The sequence below is a fragment of the Magnolia sinica genome, chromosome 5 (genome assembly GCF_029962835.1).
Source record: "Magnolia sinica isolate HGM2019 chromosome 5, MsV1, whole genome shotgun sequence".
NCBI classification, from domain to species: Eukaryota; Viridiplantae; Streptophyta; class Magnoliopsida; order Magnoliales; family Magnoliaceae; genus Magnolia; species Magnolia sinica.
The window spans coordinates 115,226,616-115,253,545 of record NC_080577.1 but is presented as its reverse complement, the minus strand read 5'-3'; the positions used below and the strand labels follow the sequence as shown (position 1 = coordinate 115,253,545).

At 38.6% G+C, this 26,930-nt stretch overlaps 1 protein-coding gene across 8 annotated transcripts in view; it reads left to right on the top strand.

Annotated features, from left to right (window-relative positions):
* The window catches only part of LOC131246870 (uncharacterized), a 50,296-nt gene that overhangs the window by 21,982 nt on the left and 1,384 nt on the right, over positions 1–26,930 (top strand). For 4 of the 8 annotated variants that reach the window (XM_058247322.1, XM_058247319.1, XM_058247323.1 and 1 more), the window contains 11 exons: positions 1,362–1,501; positions 1,611–1,776; positions 1,956–2,091; positions 3,935–4,031; positions 7,323–7,452; positions 16,435–16,527; positions 21,269–21,387; positions 22,764–22,888; positions 23,397–23,621; positions 24,797–24,957; positions 26,282–26,445. In XM_058247322.1, coding sequence (XP_058103305.1) covers positions 1,362–1,501; positions 1,611–1,776; positions 1,956–2,091; positions 3,935–4,031; positions 7,323–7,452; positions 16,435–16,527; positions 21,269–21,387; positions 22,764–22,888; positions 23,397–23,621; positions 24,797–24,957; positions 26,282–26,445 — 1,556 coding nt within the window. Of the gene's footprint in view, positions 1–1,361; positions 1,502–1,610; positions 1,777–1,955; positions 2,092–3,934; positions 4,032–7,322; positions 7,453–16,434; positions 16,528–21,268; positions 21,388–22,763; positions 22,889–23,396; positions 23,622–24,796; positions 24,958–26,281; positions 26,492–26,930 lie in introns of all 8 variants that reach the window. The other 4 variants (XR_009171525.1, XM_058247321.1, XR_009171526.1 and 1 more) reach the window with 4 other exon arrangements.

The following is a 26,930-nucleotide window of genomic DNA, read 5'->3' as shown; positions in this document are numbered from 1 at the left end:
ACTATACAAATATTAACATATAGATCACGTAAAAAGCGGCTAGAGCCAAAAAACCTCACAAGTTGAATTTTATAGATCGTTCGACAGATGAATGAGCAACCACAGATTGTTTCTTGCTCTTCCACATGACCAAATTTCCTCTAAAAAACACGGAATGATCAAAAGTTTAGGGGTGATCATTAGAGGACCTTGCCTAGTTTGCATTAGTATATGCCTGAATATCCAAATGACCATGATCATCATGTAATGGACTCTTTCCTGGATTTGACTTTAAGTATCATAGAATCCAATACGCTGTATCAAGATGATGGGAGCAAGGGGACTGCATAAACTGGATACCAACACTCATTGCATAGACAATATTTGGACGGATGATAGATAAGTATATCAACTTCCTGACTAAGCACCCGGCCTGTTTGGTCCACTGGATTAAATGGTATGTCATTGCATTGGATGGGATTGACACCATTATTGCACAATGATTGCATGTCTGGAAATACCATGGTATTTTGACCATCCAATCCCCATGCTTGGGATCAGATTCTTCCTCAGTATAAAACACCGTATTCAACAAAACTCATGTCTGGTGGGCCATGGAATTGTAATCAATGGACCAGATTCACAACTGATGTCGGACACTTGCACACATATACAACTCGAATGTTACGTGTAAAGGATGCATATGGATGAAACACATGCATCAATGTGGGGCCCACAGATGTAGTGGATTTCAAAATCCACTAGAAATCCTGCATGAGACCAAATGCAATTCCATTCCACCCAATCCCATTCCTTCCCGTGGTTTCCAAACGTCTGATGGAATTTGCACAGAACTAGATGCAATTCCATCCCACTTAATCCCTCCTAAGCCCACATACCAAACAGGCCATAAGAGTAGAATACTCGATTTGGTGGGAGATGATTGACTTCAATAGTAGGAGATGTGACCTGAGCACCTAAGAGGGAAGTCATTAAGAATGTCTGAGACATACTTCCGTTGAGATATAGAGTTGCCACGTTGTGATTGAGCAACTTATGGCTTATTAGTGGATGTAACATTTTCTTTTGAAATATCAATGAGATAATATCATAGGAGCCTCAAAGTTACTGTGAGATGGCTTATCATCTGCAAACTACAGGGTACTATTGTGTTGCATGCTTTTTTAAACGGCAAAGATGAGGCATTAGCACAAGATAGAAAATTATTTTCCTCATATAAGTTTTTAGTGCTTTGAAGGTGGATTATATATGTTAATCTTATCGTTCTGAAGACAGTTTTTCTTTTCCTCCATCTTTGTTGTTGCATGTTTTTCACTTGTGTAAACTTCATGAGGTTTGAAGTGATTTAATTCTTTTTGCAGGATGTTTTTCCTGCAATTCCTGGAGACACAGATTACAGAATGTTTGCTGAAGATTATGGGGACATTCCTGGGCTGGATATCATATTTCTCCTTGGTGGTTATTTCTATCACACTTCTTATGATACAGTGGAAAGACTATTGTATGCGTTAAGAGTGTTATTTTGGTACAAATTCTTTAATTTTTAGAGTATGTGGATGGAACTTTGTTATTGGTCAAATGGCTAACAAATGCAAGCATTTGTCAACCAGACCTGGAAGCATTCAGGCACGAGGGGAGAATTTGTTCAGCTTAATTAATGCATTTGCTAGTTCTCCTGAGCTACTAAATGCTCAGCAAAGAATAGCGCTTGCAGATGCCGGAAATGGTACCAAGGATGATCAGTCTGTCTTTTTTGATTACTTATCGCTCTTTATGGTATGCTCCTTATTCATGATTCACCCTATTGGTATTTTGAGTTTCCTATTGTCATAGTTTCAGACTTCTCATTCCATGTTAATATTATGATACACATTTATCAAACAACCATTTATTTGTTTGTAGCTATTAAAGTATACTTGTGGTAACCTACCTTTTGTTCTTTGTGTTTGCTACAGGTATCTTATTCTAGAAAGATTGCTCTGGTTATTCATAGTCTTCCCATTGTTATATTCTTTCTCATGCCATTGGTTTTGCATTTTCCCAACATTGGAGTTTGTTCTTTGTTGGCGACCTTTGCCGACTTGATGAAAGGTATGACAGTTACAATTGGGTTTGAAAGAACAATTCTATGTGAGAAGGGTTTCATTTGATCATGTTGAAGAATTCATGATTCACCCTTTTGCTTTCGTGCATGTGTATACACAAATATATACCAAAAATGGATTTTACTTTTTTTTTTTTTTTTCGTACTTGATTTTATTCCTGTTTTGTCTCCTTTTGGTTTTTCTGTAGGTTCTTGATAAATGGGTGCTCTATTTTAAGTTAGTCATGGAACCAATGGATGCAATCATCCACACAGATTGCAAATGTATCTGTTTTTGCTGGAACCCATTTTTCCATTTAGAAAAAAGAACCCCTTCTGTAGTGGTTTGGGACAGTGCGGAAACTAGGAAACAGATTACGTGACTATAGAAAGTTATAGATGTACTTTTATATGTTTTTTATGTGTCCTTTTGTGTGTGCATGTTCACACGGTGTTTTGTGCTCCTGCGTAGCACTTTATTGTAACTCAAGTATTATAATAAAAAGGTGTGTGGGGTTGGGAGCCCTACTCTCTCTCTCCTTCTCCATCTCCTCTCACTCTTCCATTTCTTCCATCTTCTTCCTCAAATCTCTTCTTCTCTACTGTGACCACCCTTTTCCCTCAGCAGATTGATTTTTAGATTGTTCGTGGTTTGATCTGAAATATTCTCACAATCGGTATGGCTGGAAAAACATCCATCCACATGAGATATTTTGGAAGTCCAAATGTACCCTGTACCTATGACATTGTTTCATGTTAATAGTGTTTAGATCGTCATGTTAAATAATATTATCAGAATAAATCATTAACCGATCAAATATTGGGTGAAGAGTTACTGAGAGTCAATCATAGTGTGAAAATTTCTTGCCTCAACTTTGCTGGTCTTATGCAAATTGATTTGATAATTGTCTCAGTTAATTGTGCAATGAACTTTGCCTATTCAAGATGGAAAATTGATTACTTGTAGAAAAAAGAGGGAAACGTAAGCGACATTGGCGATCACAAATTTCTTAGGAGCAATTTATTTTGATGGCTTTAATTGTCATCCAATTGAGTTTTTATGTAGTGGGGTTATAGAGAGAAACATCTACAGTTCTGGAAAGAAGTCTGGCGAGTTACAGACACCAATTTTTTTTGTTGGGTGGGGGGAGTTTAGTTGGGAGATAAAGAGATGGAAATAAGCTAGTAGGTGTTCTCCTGTGCTGTATTGTCTTTTTTCCGAGGAAAAATGAGTCAGTGATTGGTATGACAGAGTTGGAGGGGAAGTTGTGATGGACCTCTCTGTACAATAGAGATTTGAGGATAGGGTGTTGATAGGAGGGTGTGGACATCAAGATGGTTTGGTCCTTCTACTTTGTAATATTTGGAGGGGTAACCCTTGTAGCATGGTTTGTAGCATTTTGATCTTCCAACGGTGCTTACTTTTGATGGATGGCAATCTTGGGTAAAATCCCTCATGGGTGACCGTCTTAACTATTTGGCTTCTTCTTCTAGAACAGTCCTTGTTAGATTCAAGGTTATGGTTCATACTCTGTTTCATGTGAGTTATTTATCACCAATTCCCACATATCTTTTAGTTCAAATTATCTGAATATGGGCTTTTATATTTACTGTTATTTCAGAAATAGAAGGATCAACCTCTTTCTTGGTAAATTATAGTCTCCTTTCTTGGTGGGACTCACTATGCTGTTAAAATTGCCTTTATTTTGTGTTTGGCTGTATGTGAAGTATTAATTTGATTAAGTAGATCATTCCCCTCTGGCCAAGTTGGACGAGGTTTTGAGATGTCTTATCTTTGTCAATGCAGACGCAAATGTGCTTTATTTTTTATGCATCTGATACTATATGCAGGATTGCTGTTCCATACCATTGGAGTTCTTCTGGCAATTGTTGTCCCTGTTATTTTTGCAATATCGAGATTACTTTTCTCTAGTTCTGCAATGAATTGGTAAGGGTTTCCTTTATCATGTATTCTTGTGTGTTATGTTATAGTCAACCTGTCCAATATCAGTTGATTAGCTTTGTGCTGATCTGTGAGACTGCAACATTTTGCTCACAGAATGAAGTGTAGACTTTCTGTTGTTTCTAACAGTTCAATCGCTAATTTCATTGTTGGTGCTAAAATTGTACAATATCTGCCCCTAGTTTTTTAGGGGCATCGTCCAACAGAAACTTTTGGATTTATATTTTGATCGGGGAAACTTTTTGATGCAGGACAATTAACCACTTGCTCTAAAAGCTCAAACTGATAGAGCATGGTGAATCAATCCCTTTATCTCATAGCCCAGGCCCCACATCCCGTGGGTTAGGACCTTGGCTGAACCCCCCTCGTGGGCCCCACTTCACATGGGTACCGCCTCACACCCGGTGAGGAGTCTCAAACATGAGACGTCCCGCTCTTATACCACTTTGATGTAAGACAATTAACCACTTGCTCTAAAAGCTCGAACTGATGGAGCATGTCGAATTGATCCCTTTATCTCATAGCCCAGACCCCACATACCATGGGTTAGCACCTTGGCCGAACCCCCCTTGCGGGCCTCACTTCACATGGGTTTCGCTTCACACGGGTGGGGCCTGCCTCACATGATTCACTCGCCTCACGCGGGCTGCCCACCCAGAGTGTGCTCCTAGATCCCACAGGCCACCCCACTCGAGCCTAGTGTGAAAATGCCCCTGCATTAGAATGTTAGGTCAAACGAAGAAGGAAACCTCATGCAAATTTTTGGTGAAATGGACAGTCTTGCAGAAAGTGCCTTGTTGGTGGACATAAAGTGAATTCTTCACAGAGATATACCATTGCTATCAAATATGCATGGAGATCACTTGTGGGATACGACAGAACAGATTAGATAAAGCTTCTGGTTAGTGTGGTAGATCTCAAGACCAAACATTCCATAGGTTGTATGTGTGATGACTTAGTTCAGGCTATTATCTATTCAACGGCAACTTGAAGCAGTCTGTAAAATATCTGGTTCTATATCTGTTTTAGATTGACAGTAATTTATATTTTTGATGCTCTTTCCTTTTAAATTGATGTGGGCACTGAAAATGGAGAAGAAAGGAAGATGTGGATTAAGTGTAAAGATTGACCAACCAAATGATGAGGAGAAACAAGAAAAAGGATCTTGGATCTGTGTTCAATGACTGAAACAAATTGATTTCATATATTTTATGGAACATACATTGAAATGAAAACCAATAGTAAGAGAATCACTCTTCTTACAGAGTACTATGTTTCTTTTCTTTTCTTTTTTAAAAATGATAATCCCCACTTTCATAAATCTTTCAAAAAAAAGAAAAAAAAAAATCCCACTTCAATAAAAAAGAATGAAATAAAATGAAAAAGGTGAAAACAACTAGGAGAGAGGCACCAAGGAGCCTATGAGTGATCCTCTCGTCACTTCCTTTTTCCCAAGAGAAATGGCAAATCTCATTAATCTCACTTTGGCATAGTCTTGGAACGTAGAAATAGAAGAAGCTGGTCTCCAAGGTCCTTGCCCTATACCAGAATCCCAATTTATGACAAAACTTGAGTTTCCTTCAATATGAAAACACACTAACAACCAATGGTGCCATATGTAAGCCTTCACAGAGAATCAGGGTTTGCCTCAACAGAACTCACCCCACTATCAGGGCCAAAAAATTCATTCAAGATCTCATCCCCGTTTTTTGTAAGCAACTCCCACCCACCTTGGATCCTTACTCTTGCTCGGGTGGAAGACTCTCTGGAGTTTCAACACCCGGTCAAGGGTTCGAGTATCCATAGGTGGTGAAAACCCACTACGGCGTGAGTGTGTGGGGGTGGGTTTGAAAAAAAAAAAACTCCCACCCACCAAGAGGGGAAGTTCCAATCAATAGATGTTTACATTAAGATATGGAAGAAAAAGGAGTGAAATTAATAGGTGTCCAAAAACTAGGTGGTGGAATTTAGAAGGAGAGAACAGTGTTATTCAAAAATAAATTGATGGAAGAAGGAAAGTGTAAGGTTGAGGAAAAAGTAAATGTTACATAGAATGAGATGGCTAAGTGCATTAGGAAAGTGCTTCTCTTACAAAATTTAGTTGCCTTTTAAAAAAAGGTGCATTAGGAAAGTGGCAAAAGATGTTTTAGGGAAAAGCCAGTCATATGAGGGAACTTGGTGATGGAATGACAATATACATATAACTGTTAACAAGAAATGTTTTTGTTTCGAACACAAGACCTTCCTTTCTGATACCATGTCAAACAACCAATTTCTCTAAAAGCTCGAGCTGTTAGAGGATGGTGTATCAATGTATGTCAAGGGACTTTAACAACTTCCATAAGATTAGGATATCTAAGGTGAAATAAGCTTTGAGAAAGATTTGGAATTAACACAAAAGAAGGGGGAAAAAAGATTTGTAGGAAAAGCTGTTGTTAGAAGCATGCTTTAAGTTATCGCCTGAAACTAGTACATGTTGCCCGAAATGTACTGGTTTCAGTCCCAAGCGATCGAATACACCCCTCTAATTCACATAGTTGAGGGGGTGACTCACCCTATATTTCCAGTAACTTTGGCTGAATTGGTCAGACTCGTTTGGGTCCAGGTGATATGGAACAAGTCATCCCTGTGCAACTCATCCAAGTCCAGGTGATATGAAATTAAGGGTGGCAATGGGCCTGGCAGCCTGCCTGACCCGATGAGCCCAGCCTGTCTTTGGGCCGGGCTTGAACCTACTATCTTGGCCCTGAGGACGCGCCTGGGCCTCACAATCATGGCCCGATAAATTTTCGGGTCAGGCTTGGGTTCCAGTCATTTTATCTCGAACGGACTTGATCATACCTGATTTTTTATGTGTTATGCTGAATGTGGAGCTTTGGGTTTCATTCCTCTTTGTTTTTTCCCCTAATTGTGGCTCACTTGATAAATGGATAGATTAGGAAAATTCAAGGGAAAAATTAGGATTTTATCAATTTTTGGGTTGGGCTGGGCCCAGGCCCAATCAATTGTTTTTTCAGGTCAGGCTTGGGCCTGTTATGCTAGGCATATGCTGGGCTCGGGCCTTGGGTCTTATCGTAAGTGTCAGGTCATGCCAGGGCCTTGCCTAGCCTGGCTCAAACCTGGCCCATTGCCACCTCTATATGAAACGAGACCTGAAAATGATGGATTTGAGCAGTCACATGCATAAAATATCTAAATATAGTATGCACTCACCAATACATGCATATTGGCTCCTATTTACCTCGCTCATGCTGACTTGAACTTAACATTATGCAGGTTTGCTCATCCATATTTGGCTTTTGTAATGTTTGTCCCTAGTTCGCTAGTTGGTTTGTTGATTCCTAGAGTTGTCTGGAGAAGCTTTCCCATCTCTCAAGATGCTTCACTTCTTAAAACATCAAAAGAGGTACCTTCGAAAGACCTACATTTTTCAGGCTCCATTTCTAGCATTCCATCATTTTCGACTGACCCTAAATTTGATAGGTAACTGTTAATGGATTAACTCAGATTCTTTGATATCTCATGGATCAGTTTGTTGGGCCATAAGCGTTAATTTTCTAAAGTGGCATGACTATGCATTAGAAGACAAAGCGGCTAAGTGCGGGATAAAACCTTTTTTGTGCATGACAAACAGCCTTTGCTAATTTAATATACATAGATTTGTAACCTTACCTATGTCCATACATACATATGTACATTTGTTTGGTTTAATTTCCAATAAAAAAAATCAATCTACTTCTATCAGCTGCTGACATTGGAGAAATGAACCTGGGAGGATTAATCAGTGAAACCTGCTGAGTGATGAATGTTCTGGAAACAGTGGTTTATAGAAGTAGTTTTGTTGTCTTGTTGTCACCCTCATGTGGATGGAACATTTTGTGCAGTATGTAGCTGGCTGAAAGCAAATGTAAATAGATCTAGAATGTGCGGGTTATGCTTACCTTTATTCGATTAGGAAACATGACAAGTGCCTGAAGAATTTGAGTTGTGCCGTAACAATATCAGTGGGCGTAATGGTCTCCTCCGATACTGTTACATTTGACTGTTATGCCCCTATAATGGTCAGATTTTTTTGTTTAAAAAAAACGAAAAATATGGAGTAAATACCAAATATTTAGAGGATTCTAAATATGTATTCTTTTATTTATTTATTTTTATACTTGTTTATGATGGCGTAATGGTCTGCTCTTCGCTGAGAATGCTGTCTCGGCCGGTTCAATGATTTCACGAACCTGACAAGTTTAGAGTGACTGCAAAACTCCTATATTTTAATTTCCCTAAATATCTAATATCAATGATAATATTATATTAGCATGAACGTAGTACTAATAATGAGACTATTAATTATTTACATTTATATGACTAAAAGATTCATTTTTGGGGGATTTTTCTTGATAATCATTGCGCATATGAAAATCAACAAAAACTAAAACATTAAAAAAATAATAGAAGGGAATAAAATGATTAATTTAAGGAATGAATTTGTACATATATTCCGATCATTGCCAATCAATACTGAAGAAAAATAAATACATATTTTGAGAATTTTTCTTTACAATCACTATTCATCCGAAAATTGGCCAAAAACAAAAAACAAACAAAAAAATGGATTCTAATGACTAATCTAACTATCTAAGGCATGAATTTGTACATCTATTACAACCATTTACAATCAATATAAAAACAATGAATAAGATTTTTGGGAGTTTTTCTTGATAGTCATTGTTCATTTGAAAATCAGCGGAAAATAAAAATTCAAAAAATCAAAATGGAATTTTAATGACTAATCCAAGGCATGAATTTGTATATCTATTCATCCTACATCGATTCCAACCATTTACAATCAATATTAAAAAAACATTTTATTTTTTTTTCTGGAATTTTTCTTGACAGTAATTGTTCATATGAAAATTAGCTGAAAAGAAAAAAAGAAAAAATGGATTAAAATGAGCAATCTAAGGCATGAATTCGTACATCTATTCATCACATATCTATTCCAACCATAAATAAATAAATAAATAAACAAAAACAAAATCGGATTAAAATGATTCATCAAGGCATGAATTTATAATCTATTTATCTTACATCTATTTCAGCAAGAAATTAAAGAAAAAAATTGAATACACGTTTTTTTTTACCAAAATGGCTAAGGAATTTTGAATCTTTTGATTCACCCAAATCAGTTAAATTGAGTGTTTTAATCCGTAAGGAATGCACGAGGTATCTTGAAATCGGCCTAGGTCACTCCGAGAACAATGAAAATTGAAGAGAAATGGAAAAAAAAAAAGTGGAAAAGGAGGGGAGGCCATTTGCGCCAATTTTAAAGGAAAAAAAAAAGAGTCATTTTTTAAAACGGTTACAGGGGAGGTGACCATTACGGGAGTAACGACTGTTACACCCCATAACGGTTGTTATGGTATCGTTTTCTAAGGGTTTCTCGTTACACCTTATATCACATAACGGGCACCACCGACTGTTAGGCCCTTGTAATGACCATTACGACACACCTTCACCAACACAACATTTCTTGAATGACATGTCATTATTCTGCTTCCAGTTGGATCCAACTGCTTAGATGCTTAAACACATTATCCTTTCACTATATGCATCTTAACCAATGTTGTCAAAATTGTTATCGTATCGTAAATCGTAGTGGGGGTTGAATCGTATCGGATCACAAATCGTATCGTATCGTAAATCGTAAGATTTTTTTTTACAATTTTCTTAAAATTTTGAAAAAAGAAATTAAAAATATAAATAAATCAGATTAAAAAAAAAAAAAAAAAAAAAAAAACCTAACCTATCTTCCTTTTACCATCAATGTGCACCAAGTAACACCATGTCATGATAATGTTAAAGGATTCTTATTCCTTTATTTTTTTTGTCTTTCATGAAATTTTCCTTAAAAAACATACAATGTTCCTTTAATATTTTATGTTCTTTTTGCCTTTTTTGAATGTAGAATCACAGTGGAAAAGCGACCCTTGATACTGTAGACTGACGAAAAATATATTTTGATTATAAACACCATTCCATAATACATATAGGTCAGCATGATCGTAACCATCCATAAAAAGCATTATAGTTAAGTCATGCATCAATTTGGTGTATCGACTAGTTAAGAAGTAAGAAATCACCAAAAAAAAAAAAAAAACAAAAAAACAGCTATATGATTTAACATTGAAGAGAATATATATATATCATTTAATCTCTTACAAAGAACAAATAAAAATAATTTACTTTTTCTAAATGATTCTTAAAGCCCCACCAATTTAAAAACATAAAATGAAAATCAAGTGAAGCTTAAATAGAAGAGAACAAGTATAATTTGAATCGTAAATCATAGGATTCATACAAAAAGGGATTCAGGGTTGGGATTCAAATCGTTTTGCTTAAGATTCGACTAAAATCGTAAATCATAGGATTTTGACAACACTGATCTTAACTATATTATTTGCATTACTAAAAGAGTGAAAGGTAGAAGCACTTTAAAACACAAAGCAACTTTAGCTTTTACAAAATTACACTGTCTTCATTTATTTACTTTTAAATTGATAAGAATACTCCATTTTGAAATTAATAAGAATACTCCATTTTGAAATGAAAAAATACAAATTTATAAATGTTGTCTTGTTTCTCTTAGTCTGAGAAATTAAGAAAAGAAAACCCCATAAGACTCTCACATAATAAAAAGGATTGCATGCATGTTCAGTAGGAGATTAAAAGAAAGAAATAATGGTGAAGGGAAGAGAAGAAGAGTAAAAAAGAAGAGAAGAGAGAAAGTTTGGGAGAATGAGTGTTGTGTCTCTTGCCCTAACACCAACACTCTTATTACAATTACATGGTTCTGCAGGGTAGTGCTAATGATAACGGGGCACAATTTTCACACGAGGTCTCATTAGATGGGGTGTAAATAATGTGATTCTAGGGCACACGAGTGGGGATGGGCTACCCATGAATCTTAGTGGGATTTCCCACGGGTAGAGGTCTCATGTTCGAGACTCCTTACCTGGGTGAAATGTCATTTCTAGGCCCAGGAGTGCCGCTGATTGCGGGACACACTGAGGCTGTGTGGTGCCCATGTGATTATGGGGCATTTCCACGTCAAGTGGGGTCGCCGTGGTCCATACCCATGAGTGTGGGGCCCTGTATTTGGTCCAAAGGGATTAATTCGCCAGGTACCTAACCATGATTCGAGCATAGAAAGGGTTAATTGTCCCATGCTCAAATTCGTATCGAGCTGAGGTCCGTGGTTATTGTCCTCACGGGTGATTAATGCAGGCATTTTCACACCTGGCTCGAGTGGGGTCGCCTGGTGGGGCACACTCTGGGTGGGTGACCCATGCGATTTGGGGCCCACGGGAGGTCTCGTGTTCGAGACTCCTTACTGGGTGATTAATGCGCATTTCATACCGGGTCGAGTGGGGTAGCTCGTGGGTGCGGGGACACTCGGGGTGGCGGCCCATGTGATTTGAGGTCCACGAGGGGGGTTCTACTGAGGTCCTAACCCATGCGATGTGGGGCCCGGGCTATGAGATAAAGGGATTAATTCGCCATACTCTAACAGCTTCGAGCTTTTAGAGCAAGTGGTTAATTGTCCCGCATCAAATATTAATGCAGGGACATTTTCACACCGGGCTCGAGTGGGGTCGCCGTGGGGTGTAGGGACACTCTGGGTGGGTGACCCATGCGATTTGGGGCCCACGGGGAGGTCTCGTGTTCGAGACTCCTTCAGGTGATTAATGCGCATTTCATACCGGCTCTAGTGGGGTAGCTCGTGGGATGCGGGGACACACTCGGGTGGGCGGACCATGTGATTTGAGGTCCACGAAGGGGGTTCGGCCGAGGTCCTAACCCATGAGATGTGGGGCCCGGGCTATGAGATAAAGGGATTAATTCGCCATACTCTAACAATTAACTTTTAGAGCAAGTGGTTAATTGTCCTACATCAAATTGGTATCGAGCGGGAGGTCTCGTGTTCGTGACTCCTCTGGGGCGATTAATGTAGGGGCATTTTCACACCGGGCTCAAGTGGAGTCGCTTGTGGGATGCGCATACTAGTGGTGGGTGACCCATGTGATTTGGGGTCCATGGGGAGGTCTCGTGTTCGAGACTCCTTCAGGTGAGTAATGCGCATTTCACACCGGCTCGAGTGAGGTGGTGTCGGATGTGGGGACACACTCGAGGTGGGCAGCCCATGTGATGTGAGGCCCACGAAGGGGGTTCGGCCGAGGTCCTAATCCATGAGATATGGGGCCCGGGCTATGAGATAAAGGGATTAATTCGCCATACTCTAACAGTCGAGCTTTTAGAGCAAGTGGTTAATTGTCTGCATCAAGTGCACATGCACTAATACAACAGGCAAACAATAAACATTAACACATGCAAAATGTTAATATATATATATATATATATATATATATATATATATATATATATATATATATATATATATATATAATCTCAACATGTTCGACCTGTGGGAGATGTGGCATATATACCTTAATCATTATGGCATTTCTTCCCACCTTTTTAAATGCTTCCTATGTATTTGTACTCATTTACATTTTGAAAAAGACGCTTCCCATCTCCAGCACCCAAAGATGTTGCTGCTTTGATTCACGTTTGCAACTATAGAATTGCCATGTATCATTTATTTTTTGTCTTTTATTTACAAAATGGGGCCATTTCATTAGTTTCCTGGACATGGGGAATCGGTGCACACTTGTGCCCTAGATGTGTGGATGGACAAACCTGGAATATCCATTAGGTTTGACGCACTCATCATTCACCATGAAAAGTTCACACTATTTAGATGTACCTTTCCATTAGATCAATGCCATACAAAATGGAGGGTTTGGATCAAAGGTCCCATGTTCAATATGTGCAGTCATTCAATAGTGTCCACTTTGGATATTTTATAATTACTCGATTATCTGACTTATTAGCACAACGCACTCATCATTCACCATGAAAAGTTCACACTATTTAGATGTACCTTTCCATTAGATCAATGCCATACAAAATGGAGGGTTTGGATCAAAGGTCCCATGTTCAATATGTGCAGTCATTCAATAGTGTCCACTTTGGATATTTTATAATTACTCGATTATCTGACTTATTAGCACATATGGACATTACCATTTTTTGTATCTGTTTACCTGATCACCCGATGGTATTTTATAATTTACATACATGCAATCTGAGGTGGGAGCACCATATCATATGATGCATATGATGCTTGATATGCAAGCACTCAAAACTTGTCGTGTGACACACATTGACTCACAAATTAAACCGGCTAAATTTTGTAAAACATTGTTTCTATGTCAAATTCCAAATATCATATTGGTTGCATAATGATCAACTTTACGAAGATCCCATTGCATTCCCGAAGCTCGTAGCATTGGTCCTGATAAACCCCAATTTATTGCTTCCTCTCCCCCAATAATGCTAACCTCTGATTCATGTAGACTAGTTTGTTGAAAAATGGCCAATGGATAGTTTTCATTTGAACCATCCTGTAAATGTCCATCAATCGAACAGACGGATGCTCAAATAAACGCAATCTTTGGGTCATGATACATCCAGACAAGTAGCCATCACTTGGATAGTTTAATTCGAACCACTTGTATATTACATATGCAGTTTCTAAGTAATGTTCAAGTGCCTGCGTGCCATCCATCAACTCTATCAGAGTATTAATGTCTTTCTTTGTAAAATTCAAAACCTTGTGATCAGGGGTGTGCACCATATCCTTTTGAATATATAAACCTAGTAATTAGGAGAGATTTGCAGGGAAGGTTGGATGCACGTGTTCAACACATTCATTCCCATAGATTCAAGCTGCGTGGGGCCTAACTTGTTGTCTGAGTGCCATCCGACCCATTCACTAGATGAATCCCTCGTGTCAGACCTTCACCCATAGTTTCAGTGTAATTGATGTGCACATTAGGGAGGGTGACCCCTACGATAGAAACTGCCAGATGGGATGCATGGTCCATCGTGCTGTGTATAAGATATCCATCCTAGTCATGAGTTGCGACCCAGCAGGATGAAGAAACACAACAAAACTCAGTCTATTCCAAAACTCAGACATGTAAGATTACATGAAAACATGAAGAATTTTTTTTTTCTTTACATGAAAACATTGGGTTTGGTGTGATTGTTCATTGCTTCCTGTGGTGTGCCCCACCAAGTTTTGGATTAGGATGATTCTTGGTATGTATGGTGAGTACAAGCAGGCACACCAGATGCATGAATTGGATTCTACATACACATCATGGGTGGGCTTCACACATCTTGAACATATGATAGTTACTACACATCCAAATATATCTAATAATTCCCATATGTCGATTGAACTTCCTTTTTTGGTATTGTACAGCTCTCATCAATTGAACATCCCCTTCTGATTTCTTTTCTCTCACTGCACTGTATGTGAGCCACTCTTTGTATACGGTGGCTACCGTCTTCATTTTTATTACCCGAAGTTATAACATTAACACTGCTCTCCTTCCTCGGCATTCCAAGCCCATGAGCACATGAACTTTTCCCATAAGATATTTGATTTAAAATTATTAATCGGTGAATCCAATTTTCTCGTCTGTGACGAATCTAACACTCCATATGTGTGAGGGGCTTTCATGATTTAGCAGGGATCACTTTGATCTATGTAAGGCGAGGTTGGCTAATATGTTCTTATCATCCTAGTTGATTATTTTGGCCCCTTCGGTCTTTTTGCTTTTAATAAAGCTTCAGTTACCATTAAAAACAAAAGAGCGCATCGATGAGCTAGAACAGAAGAAGTCAAAATGGAAAACTGAACTAAACAAAAGGGAAGCCAACTAATGCAAAAGGCATGTGTTTTTTTTTTTTTTTTGTAGCCTCGAAAAAAGTTATCTTGAGCCTTATATTACACCCATGCCATCTGAAGACAACCTCTTTGGGCTACCACGTTGGAGACATGAAAATCTAGAACATCAAAGACAACGTCCCCAAAATTAATAATTACCCATACCGGTGAAGGTGTGGATGTCATTAATATTAGAGATGTGAGTTTTTAGTGACTAAACTAAAACAAATCACATGCCCTGACAAGCACATTGTAGCTTCAAGTAACATAAAATTTCAAACAATATAGTGTTGAAATATTCACCAAATCAAATTCAAAGGTTCATGAATCATTCAACTTGAAGGATCATCTTCATCATAACATTGTCTCAACTATTTGGGGTAGCCTTTATCAGTCATGTTTCGCTAGTCTTTCCTATCTTAGGTCCTACCCTTGGTATAGTAAATAATCTTTTATATTTTTTCTCATCACCTTAACACTCGTCCTTTTAGGTCTTCTCCTCATTCTCTTTTCAGGCCCTCCAACCCTGATCAAAGTTCCCCTCCTTTACTAGGGCCTTCTCTGGATTTTTTTAGCACATGATAGAACCATGCCAATCTACTCTTCATCATTTTCTCTTGTTGGACCACCCTTAGATCGCATCCTATGACCAATTCATGATTCTATCCTTCCTAGTCTTCCTAGACATCAATCTATCCTCATCTCTACCATTTTCACTCTGCCTATGTTCCTTCCTAATTGCCCAATACTTTGCTCCATATACCATTGCTAGTCAAGTAGCAGTCTGTAAAAATTTCCCTTGAGTTTCATTGGCATGTAGTAACATTCAACTTGAAGGATGTGGAAGAAAGGATGTGACTTGACAGTGTCCTTGAAACTTCCATGTGGTTGGTCACTTGGTATCTTGGTTGGCACTTTCCGAAGTCCATCCAGAGAATGTAATGATGTTGAGTATTTTGGCATTGTGATTTTGGACCAAGTCTAAGTGGAATTTTGTAACCAATATATCCTTCTGTTTGACCATTCAATTTCTGAAGTCCCTTTCTACTCCCATAACCAATTTATGATATCAATACCCCAACCACACCTTCTTTCAGTCATGGGCAAATTTTGTGTGTGTGTGTGTGTGTGTGTGTGTGTGTGTGTGTGTGTTTGTGTGTAATGTATATGTGTGCATGCGTGTGTGATTCAAATAACTAGGTTGTAGATCCTTTCTTATGTCATTTTACGCTGTAATTTTATTCTTTGGTTCCTTTAGTTTGCTTCTGTGACATCTAGATTTTGTAATTGACTTGCAGATGTCAGTTGATTTTCATCCTTATATTTTTTGCTCAAAATGATGCTAATATTGCGCGTTATTCTGGATCATCAAACGCATTTTGTATATGGTTGTTGTCTTCCTTCTGCTTATCTAACCATTTGGCTGTTCACCCTCATGCCTACATTAGCTCCTTGTGAATAATTTGGTAATATGATGCATGATTTGTGATGATTGGATTTCTTGCTTGATTTAATGATTTTTGAAACTTACAGGCACTATCTGATGAAGCACGCTTTTGGGGAGCTTTTGGGTTATATGCTACCATGACTTTGGTAACTAATTTATTGGTTTATTTTTCTATGAAGGTATTATTCCTGTGCAAAATGTTGACTATTGCATCATGGGTGTTATTCAGTGGCTCAGTGCATATGCTGTTGTTTCTCCATTCCTGTAATGCTCACTGGTTTCTTTAGGTATATCATGGAGGGCATTTGTCTATACCATCAGTATTCATGCTATGTAATCTTTTACATAAATTCTTAAAATTTTGGTGAGGTAGCCCTTAATTTGATCCATTTGTTTTCATATCGAAGTATGATCCACTATACATGACAATCTTTTTTTCTCCAAGATTAGAGGAGCAATAACATTATATGTTGATTTGTATTGATAATGTATGTCGTTTCATTACATATAAGCTCTTATTTTCTCCTATAATCTATCTATACATATCAATAGATATTGGAAGCAGGGGGGAGTAGGAGATATGGAAGCAGGGGGGAGTAGGAGATATGGTAGAAAAGGTAATATTTATATAGTTTTGGGATTTTTTGGGGATTTATATGATATTCAGGCAGCATATGACACTTCATATGCTGGCTTTCCTGTACAAAATGTTGGTGTTATTCAGTGGCTTAGTGCATATGCTGGTGTTGCTCCATTCTTATAATACTCACTGGCATCTTTAGGTGTAGCATGGAAGGCAACTGTCTATACCATCAGTATTCATGCTAATTTGATAAAATAATTTGATACCTTTGTCGTCATATAGAAGTATGGTGCATGGAGGATGAGATGGGGGTCCATTCTTAATGAGATTCTAGGGCCCGGCATAAGGGAGGAAGGTACGGAACTGTCGTCTAAAGAAAACGCTAGGCATGAATTGCTCACACTAGAGAACAAAATCCCTCTAAAAGAGGAAGAAATCAAGTGGCGATAGTGCTTTGGAGCCATGTGGCTCAAGGAGGGGTACAAAAATACAAAATTTCAAGGAACCATGAGTGCCAAGGCAGGAGTAGCAAGATACACAATGTGGTGGTCAATGGGGTTAGAATGGAGGAGAAGTCAATGGTATGTGATGCTATTATCCAATTTTACAAAGACCTTCTGGTTAGTGAAGGATGGAAGAGGCTGAGGCTAGACAATCTTCAGCTTTCTAGTTTGTTGGAAGAAGACGCAATGAACCTTAAAAAACTGGTGACTGGAGGAGGTGAAGAAGGTGGTAGATTCCCTTGGGAGGGATAAGGCTCTGGCCTAGACAGTTGTCCAATGGCGTTCTTTTAAGTATTTTTGGGAAATGGTAAAGAAAGAAGTGTTTGTCTTCATATTTGATTTTTTTGAAGAAATAGACTATCATCCGAGATGGGTGCTTCTTTCATTGCTTTGATCCCAAAGGTACAAGGTGCGGAAAGGATGTTAGATTTTAGACCCATCGGCTTGATCGGTGCCCCATACAAGATTTTTTCAATGATCTTGTATCCAGATTTTAACTGATTTTAGGGAAGGTTATATCCAAGGTCCAAGGAGCTTTCACGGAGGGGAGACTGATAATGGGCACTGTGTAGTTAGCACACGAGTGTATCGACTTTCATCACAAAGGGGGCAAGAAAGGTGTTATATGCAAAGAGACTTGATCCTGACATCTTAGAGCGGTTCAGAAGTTTTATTTCACCAGTGGTGAAATCATCGCAGTCGGGGAGAGTTGATGAGGAAATCGTGCACACGCACACCCGCACATCACCACCCCTACGCACGTACGTACACAGAAGGAGGACCCCACCATCGTGAGACACGAGGGCCTCCAGTGAGACAAGTTTTGGTTGAAAAGTGCCTGAAGAAAAGCCCACCATGGGATCTCATGATCGTGGTCACGCGGATTGGTTTTATATTTTAGGTTTTGCTTATTTTATTATTTAGAACATTGCGTTTAGATTTCCTTGTTTGGTTTTTATTTATTACTCATCCAGTCATAGGTTACTGGTGCGATTTGGATAGGGTTCTCCTAAAAAGACCCCTTGTAGTTCTTTTCATTCATTAATTAATAAAAATTCTCTTTATTTTCTGCTCTCTTCTGAGTTGTGGAAGAATCAATGGGCAAGCCTCTTTTGAGGGCTAACTACCGTGGCGACCCAGATCCCAATTCACCCATCTTCCATCATCTTTTCCTTTCCCCACCATCCTATTCGAATTTGTCCTTTTTGCATCGATTCTTATGCGAGTTTCATTTCGGCTAAATTGAGCACCACGCAAAAGTACATCGGATCGAGGAGATTTGGGTTTTGAGTCCATCCTGGCCGACCAGGCAAGGTGACTTTTTCAATTGGCCACGCGGCGTCAAGGTCGCGGCTTTATCCACAGAAACTTGAGTTTTTCTCTTTACCTTCGTTTATGATCTAACCTAGATTGATCCAATGATTTGTTACCTGGTTCCTGATTGAATGAGGAATCCCTTGGATAGGATAATTTAGATGAGAGTTATTTTATTTCCGTTTGCTTGGTAAATTAGTGTCCTGGTTTAAAGGTCATATTTCCCCTTTAATGAAGTTGGATTTTCATGTGGGATGTGGAATTTGTGTGATTGTTTCTGAATTGGTGTGATCTAAGCCTGAAATCTTGCATATCATATTTAAATTCACATCCTGCGTCAATTATATTTGGGCATAATACTCCTATGTATTGGTAACCTGCTAAGCATTTACGGGATAGGGTGTTTGAAAGAATGGTAAGGAAATTATCATCTTGGAAGTGGTGCAATCTCTCCATGGGTGGAAGATTGACCCTAATTAAAGTAGTGTTATCAAATCTTTCACTTTATTACCTATCTCTCTTCAAATGTCCAAGTGATGTTCTAGCCAAACTAGATAGATTGAGGCGGGATTTTCTATGGAAAGGGGTGGAAGAGAGGCCAGTTCCACTTGATGGGAGGAAGTTTGCAAGCCGTATGACAAAGGGGGAGCGGGTATTAGGAGGAGGTGATCATATAAATTTTGGTGTGAGGGTAGGGGGTGGTAGACGAAGGAGTCGTCCTTGTATAGGGCGATGTTAGTGTGGGGGTAAATTACCTGGTTAAAAAGGAAATTTGTAGAGGGGGTGAGCTTCTCCCTAGAGGATCGAAAAAAGTACTAGGTTTTGGGTGATGCGTGGGTGGGAGAGAGGCCACCCAAGGATTACTTGAGGTTAGCCGTCTTGGCCATAGTGAGAATGTGATAGTTGTGGGATGCTTTGTGGGGTCGGAATTCGGGGCAGTATGGATCCATCCCATGTCGAAAGAATCTGCTTGAAGACAAAGCGAAAAAGTTTATATCTTTATCAAAGAAGCTAAATGGCATCTGGTTGTCCCCATTTGAGAATGATGCAATGACGTGGTTGAAAGATAAATCCGGAAAATTCATAGTTTGTTCCTTCTATAAAATGATAAGTCGGCCATGTGTTCTCAGTTCTCACATGGCGAGTAGGAAGGAAAAAGGTGCTAATGGTGGATAATTTACGGAGGAAGAGTATGTTGATTGTGAAGGCGTGCTTGCTATGCCTTCAGAACGAGGAGTTGGTTGACCACTTATTCTTACTTTGTCCTTCTGCGAGAGAACTATAGGATTGGTTCTTGGTCTTGTTTGGTATGCAATGGGTGATGCAGGATTCAATTTTGGAAGTCATTAGATCATGACATGGGGCAGGAGCAGGGAAGAGAGGTAGAGTGCTTTGAAAGTTGTCCCTGCTAGCTGGAATTTCGGCTCTTTTGGGAGAAAGGAACAATTGATGCTTTCTAGATAGGAGCACTTCAGCTGTGTAAGTGTTCAGGAAAGTGAAATTGGACAGTATGGAATGGGCATCTAATGTGAACAATCTAAAAGAGTGTAGTTTGTCTGTTGATTCTTGGGCATTCTTGTATTATTGGGCTTTGTATGGTGCAGGTTGTATCGCATTTTTCTAACACACACGTGCGCGTATATACATACATATATGTGTATGTGTATACATACATACTTACATACATATATGCGTGCGCACGCCCGCACATATAGAAACTCTCAAGTCCAACCAGTGGGACTATAAGTTATGCTCCACCCAGCCAATAACTTCCGATCTTTCATGTGTATGTGACATCCAACCCATCCAATACTTTGGCCTTATCAAGAGGATCACCTTGTTAAACAAAAAAACAATATCTACTCATCGAGTGCCCACACATCTTTTTCGCTATTTATTAATGGCTAGAAATTGTTTTATATGGTGTGGCCACCTGATAAGTAGATAGGGGTAATTTTTGCATTAGATGATCCTCATGGTGGGACCAACCTATTGGAAGGGTTGGATATCACATGCACTTAATAGGTTGGATGCTATCCACTGGCTGGACTGTACTTTGTGGTCCAACCGGTTGGACTCGAGACTTATGGTGCAGGTTGCTCTTCTGGGTGTGTATTCTGTAGCTGATGGGTTTCAGCTGATAAAATTTTCATTTTTGATACATGTATTTTTAATTTATTTGTGAAGATCTGCTTAAATACCCATGAGCTCACATCTGTTTTCACTTCTCGTAGCTTATTTATTGTCTATTCATATATGAATGTATTCAGTATATGAGAAGTGATCTTCTTACCTACATGCAATAAATTGGTAAAATGTTTGAACTTCCCCGAAAAGCATTTATGCACTTGTTATTTTGTTCAAACTTCTTTTTAGTCAATGACCTGTTATCTTGATTCTTTGGTTGTCTATATGAAATTATATTGGCTTATCTAACTGATTATAAATTTCAGTTACTTTAGTGCATGATAGAAGCTTCAAGATGTGTGACATTTTTGTGATGGTATACTTTCTGAGCAGGCTTATCTAGTAGCAGGGTTGGGTGGAGGTTTCACAACATTTTTCCTCTCAGCTTTTATGATTCCGTCTTGGATCTCCTTTTGTCTGTTGGCCAAGTGTTTTGGGCGCCAATCACTCAAGTACTTCCGAAACAATTCTCCTGATCTAGCTTTTGCACTTTTAAAGCATGTAATTCTCTAAAATCTGATGCAGGAAAATGTTCTAATTGTTTATCTTTCAATTCTTATTTTTCCTAACTGGTTGTTGACTGTAGTCAAGTGGGAAATTTATTGATTCCTTATCTGTTTTGTACTATATTTTCTTCTTTGTTGTTGAAAAATAAGATTGGCAGGCCAAGTCATTGTGTCTCAAACGATTTCTGCATTGAAGGGTTAGATTTTTTTTTCTTCTTCTTATTCTTCTTTGTATACACCATGGTTGATACAAAATGGTCTATCGCTAATCTGTAAAGCAGGAGTAAAACGTTAAACTGTTTGGCCGTCTAATACATGCTTAAACTATTAGGTGACAAGAAATTTGCCATAAACTCGTACTCCTCAAGTTGTGGTGTTTCCATCCACCACCTAGTAGACTTTCTTGCCTTCTGATTAACAATTAAATATACATCTCAAACACTGTTTACCTGTGAACATGAGGAGTCCAGAATGTACTATGTACTAACAGTGCCCTTCCGTTAAATGACATAACAATGACTTAAAATATTCCCAGTTCATGCATGAAAAGCTAGGTGGGAGAATTTAGTAACACACATGGACTACATTAGTAATATGCAATTATGAATATACTCTGTGACGACAAATTTGTAACTTTTTTTAGAGGTTCTAAAAATTCATTACACAAAATAACAGTACAGTAATCAACAAGGGCACCTCCTGAGGCACAAATAGTTTCCCTAGATCTAAGATGCCAAGCAACTGTGGTGCGAATGTCATTCACATTTAAGAGAAGAGACTACATAAGCTGAACAATGTTTTGGTTTCCAAAAGGGCTGTATTGTCCAATAGAAAAGAAACTATCCTTCTGTAAAGAGCTAACATGTGCATGCTAACTAATGCCTCCTCCAGAATGCAAGATCTGCATATTTGTTTGAATCAAGCAATGCATAGGAAGGTTTGAGGCATCATCATAAGGGGATTCTTTTAACTAATTGGGGATTTCATGTCAAGATGGATTTATCACTTTAGAAGAAGATTCTCTTCCCATTTTGTCGGTATAATCTTCAGCATGGTTCTTCTTTTCTACCCTAATACCGGCTGGTTTAAGTTTAACAGTTTTAGTTCCCTTACTGTGTTAGAGAGGTTGGCATCTGGCGTCTAACTTACGCTATAACTTCCATCATTAGCTGACTCCAATTAGTAGGGATAAGGCTATGATGTTGACGATGAGTGTGTTAGAGAGTTGGTTTCGAGGAATAATCAACCCATGACTTGGATAATTAGCTTGGTATAATCTTGTTGAACTTGAGATATGATAGCTGAATGATAAGTCTTTGCAGGTCATTGGCGGGATATATAGTACCTCTAATACCATGCCTTATCTACTCTGTCTACTTCGGTGGTTTTCTTGTCCAATTCGTGATTGAGAAGATGGGAATGATGGGTTCTCTTCCACATCCATATGGTTAGTTGCATTAAACTTTTATCCTTGCTAGTAATGTTTTTTTTTTTTTTTGTAGTGAACTTTTATCCTTGCAAGTCATTTGTGGTTAGTGGATTTTATTTTATTTTTTCCCTACAGGAATACTTAGATGTGTATTCTAGATGTGATGAATTATTTTACACCAAAATTCCATCTTATGGTGTTTCTGCTGGACTTCTGTGCAGCTTTTGTCTTTCCAACACGGGAAGCATTTAGCATTCATTTCCTTTCACCTCGGCACACCATAAAGAGAAATTTGTTAATTTCATATGATTTGATGTCCATTCTCAGTGACGTCAAAATAGAATTTAAGTGGTCTAAAATGATGCTGTACACGTCAAAATAGTCTCTTCTCATAATAACTTGTCCCTTTGATTTCTCCCTAAAGCAGACTGAAGGTTATACACATTGGATCACACTGTATAATTGGTTATCATCACTAAATGTTACAATGGGCATGTGGCTGAGGTGATATGATCTTCTCTTGCAGGATATTTCATCCAGGATATAATAGTGGCAGCTGTAATTGGAATTGTGACAGGATGGTGTTTTGGTCCAGTAGTACCTATTGTGGGTCATTGGTTAGCCAGATCATCAATCATGCAGTTCTTGATTCATGTTACTGTTCTTGCCTTGGCACTGTCATCACAGTTTTTCCCATACAGCAATGCTGCACCAAAACGACTTGTGCTTCAGCATGCCTTCCTGACCACAGGTATGCTAGGGATTGATCAGGGAAATGATGAGTATATTCATTTTCATGTGCTATATGCAATCTCTAACTTCTTGCTGACAATTATACTGGCTCCAGTCTGTGAAATCGTTAAGGATTTTGTTGGAATATGACTCCATGATCAGGAGATAGAAAAATAAACCGTGAAGGTTCGTAGAACCAGCTTTAGGAATTCTCTCTAAATTTCTGTGTGAGATAGGAATTCCTTTATTTACATTTTTTAATGATAATTCCTGTGTGTACAGATGGTTAATGGGGAAAGTTAAAATTGCTCCTTTTTTTCTTTTCTTTTCTTTTCTTTTTTTTAATGAAGTTCTAGGGATGGTATATATATCCATGTTGCTTGAAAGTTTATGGAATACACTTGACTCTGAACGTATTGCTGCTTGTTATTTCTCTTTCTTGCTGTCATCCAGAGAAGTTACAACAATAGCTGGAGGCTGATTATTGGCCTATAAAGCACTTTTGTCTGTGCTGATTTTGTTATTGGTTATTCACTCTACCTAGCCCATCTGGCAAGACAATACTTCTAAGTTGGGTAGAAGGGGAGATTGGGGGTGCAAAGGGCATCTCACCAAAACCATTGCTGTTGAGATGCAACTTTACTCTGATCTTATTCACAGTATAATGAGTTATAATAGTAGCATGTCTTAAAGAAATGGCTGATATGAAACAACTTGGCCATGTGGACTCCATGTAGGTGATCATTGATATGAGGTGCCTATACAACAGGGAGCTCTTGTAAACTTGACATGATTTAGCTGATAATTAATTTAGCGGTCAACTCCAATATGGAGCCATGTTAGCCAAGTCTTGTCAGTTTCTGTCATGGACGAGTTGCTAATGAAGCTGAGTTACTTAAAACCTTGAATGGTATTTTATAATGTCGTAAGTTGTAACTTAGTACTTGAAGAACTGGGAGTTCTCTAAGAATACGATTGTGGAGTCTTCTACTAACTCGCATATTCTACAGAGAAGAATGCTATTGTACTTTTCTCCTAGTGAAGCTTTTCCCTGCTTCTCCTCTTCCATTTTCATTATTATATGCATTGTTTTCTTTGACATTTTTTAATGTATTTCACCTAAAGGTACCATTGCCTCCCCGCATGTTCTGATTACTTCTCTTTTATAAAATATGTTGCTGCTGGAAATGACAGGTGCAAATGTGGTTGTGGACTCCAGCTATGATTTTTCTGTTGTAGATGCCAATTCTCTGTCTTTTCTTTTCAAGTATGCACCTGAAGCAGCAAAGGAGCTCCACTTTGATTCAGAATTTCCTCTTAAATCTGCAAATCATTCTGATCGAAGTACTTGGGTGGTATGTAAATTCATTTTTGGTATATATTGCATAATTCATAAACAATTTGCTGTGTAACAAATAACAATTAAAAAAATGCTGTATAAAATATTTTCTTATCCCACTCTTTTGTCACTTTTTGTGGTTTGTGATGGACACATTGTGTTTTTGCTGAGACTTAACCGTTTTTGGATCATTTGAACCATACAGTAAACTCTTTAGGGATGCCGGTAGACCAAACTAGTAGGAATGTCAATGGGTGGGCCTGGTCTGGGTCAGCATCGGCTTTGGCCCAACCCAAAATCATGAGGGCTGAGCCTGACCAAAACCTGAAACTAGTCAAATTTTTTAGTCCTGAGCTCAACTGGATTAGAGCTTTTTCAACCAAGATCTCAGCCTGTTAAGCAATTTCTATGTGCATATTAATTGTATGTAAATGATTGTTATCATTCGACCTGCTGGACCAATGACCTTGACCTGTAGGTGGCCCCATTACTAATTGTCCAGAACTTTTAAATCTGACCAGATAGGCCTGGTATATGGCAGAGCTCAAGGAGCTGATGGGCTTACAAACCAGCCCTAAGAGATGTTTTCGCTGTCTGTGACTGTCCCACAACCTATTTATGATGATTAGATAGCGTACCTGCATGCAGTTGTTACTGACAATCACTCACCCTCATGTTGTTGCAGTTTTTCACTAAGGTTGCATATCTTGTTGGATATGTGGGTCTGTATACTTTTTGCTCGAGGACATTATCATACTTCTATCTTCATTTCTGGGTATTCTCATGTTATTAGGCAACTTTTGTATCTTCTCATTCTAGTCTCTGTCAATTTTTATTTTTATTTTTATTTTTATGCTGGGGAGCGCTTTCTAAATAATGCAAGACAGAATGCACTACTGTTTTGTTCTAGGCGTCAAATGAACTATCCAAGGAGTGGGGCACAGCCTGAAAACCAGACCATTCCTGCAATATTATCTGCTTTATTGGTGGCCTGAAAACAGTTAAAATGAAAGTGGGCACTTTATAAGGGAAAATGTCCGTTGATTAGATAACTAAGAGTGTCTGGTCGTTGAAGTTTTTGGGACCCTAGCCCATCCATGTGCTGCTCATGAAATGAATGGTCTGGATCAGTAGGCTGCTGGTACATGTTTAAATTTTTGTGCCACACATAAGTTGTATATTTTGGTTGCACATGATAATATTAGTACTTTTCTAGATTCACTTCGACTCAGCTCCACAGTGCACTTTATATGCAAACATCCCAAACTTCAGTTTACAGGCTATATTATTTCTTCGGCATTCCAATAAAGGTCGCCCTGAACCTTAAAGATATTTTGCAGGCGCTTTTCCCAGTATCTTTCTTGTTTTCAGGAAGCTTGAAGTTCCCTGCAAGAGGAGACGGTATCTTTGATCATTACAGAGATTTGCCTCACTTGTCCGCTTATAAGCCAACTATGCTCTCTAGTATTGGATCTCGCAAAGTATACCTGGAACTTTCTTTAGGGTGGGCATGCACAAACCTGATGCACATGCATCATATACACAATTAGGCATGTGATTACATGTATACATACAATCAAGGAGTTTTGCCATGCCTGCATGCAGCCATACTTGCCAACATGGCACATATGTAGGATGTCCATGACGTGCGTCAGGTGAGGTAAACTCATCAGGTGGGCCACGCGTACAAAAAATTAGAATTATTTTATTTTATTTTTTACCGAAAGAGTGGTGGTGACTCGTTGATTTTCGCGGGATGGATTGGGTTATGGCCAGGATGATTGAATCGGAAGTCCAGAATTGGGGTGAGGCATGGTTCAAGGGTGCTGGTTGGAGGCTGACCTTGTTAGCAGTGTTGTGGGCAGTTTGGAAAGAATGGAACAATAGGAAGTTCAACAACAAAGATGAATAGTTGGAAGTAGTTCTCCATAGAGTAAGGAGGAAAGTGGCTGCTTGGCTGATACATGTGGTGTCTGTGTGGGTGTCGTA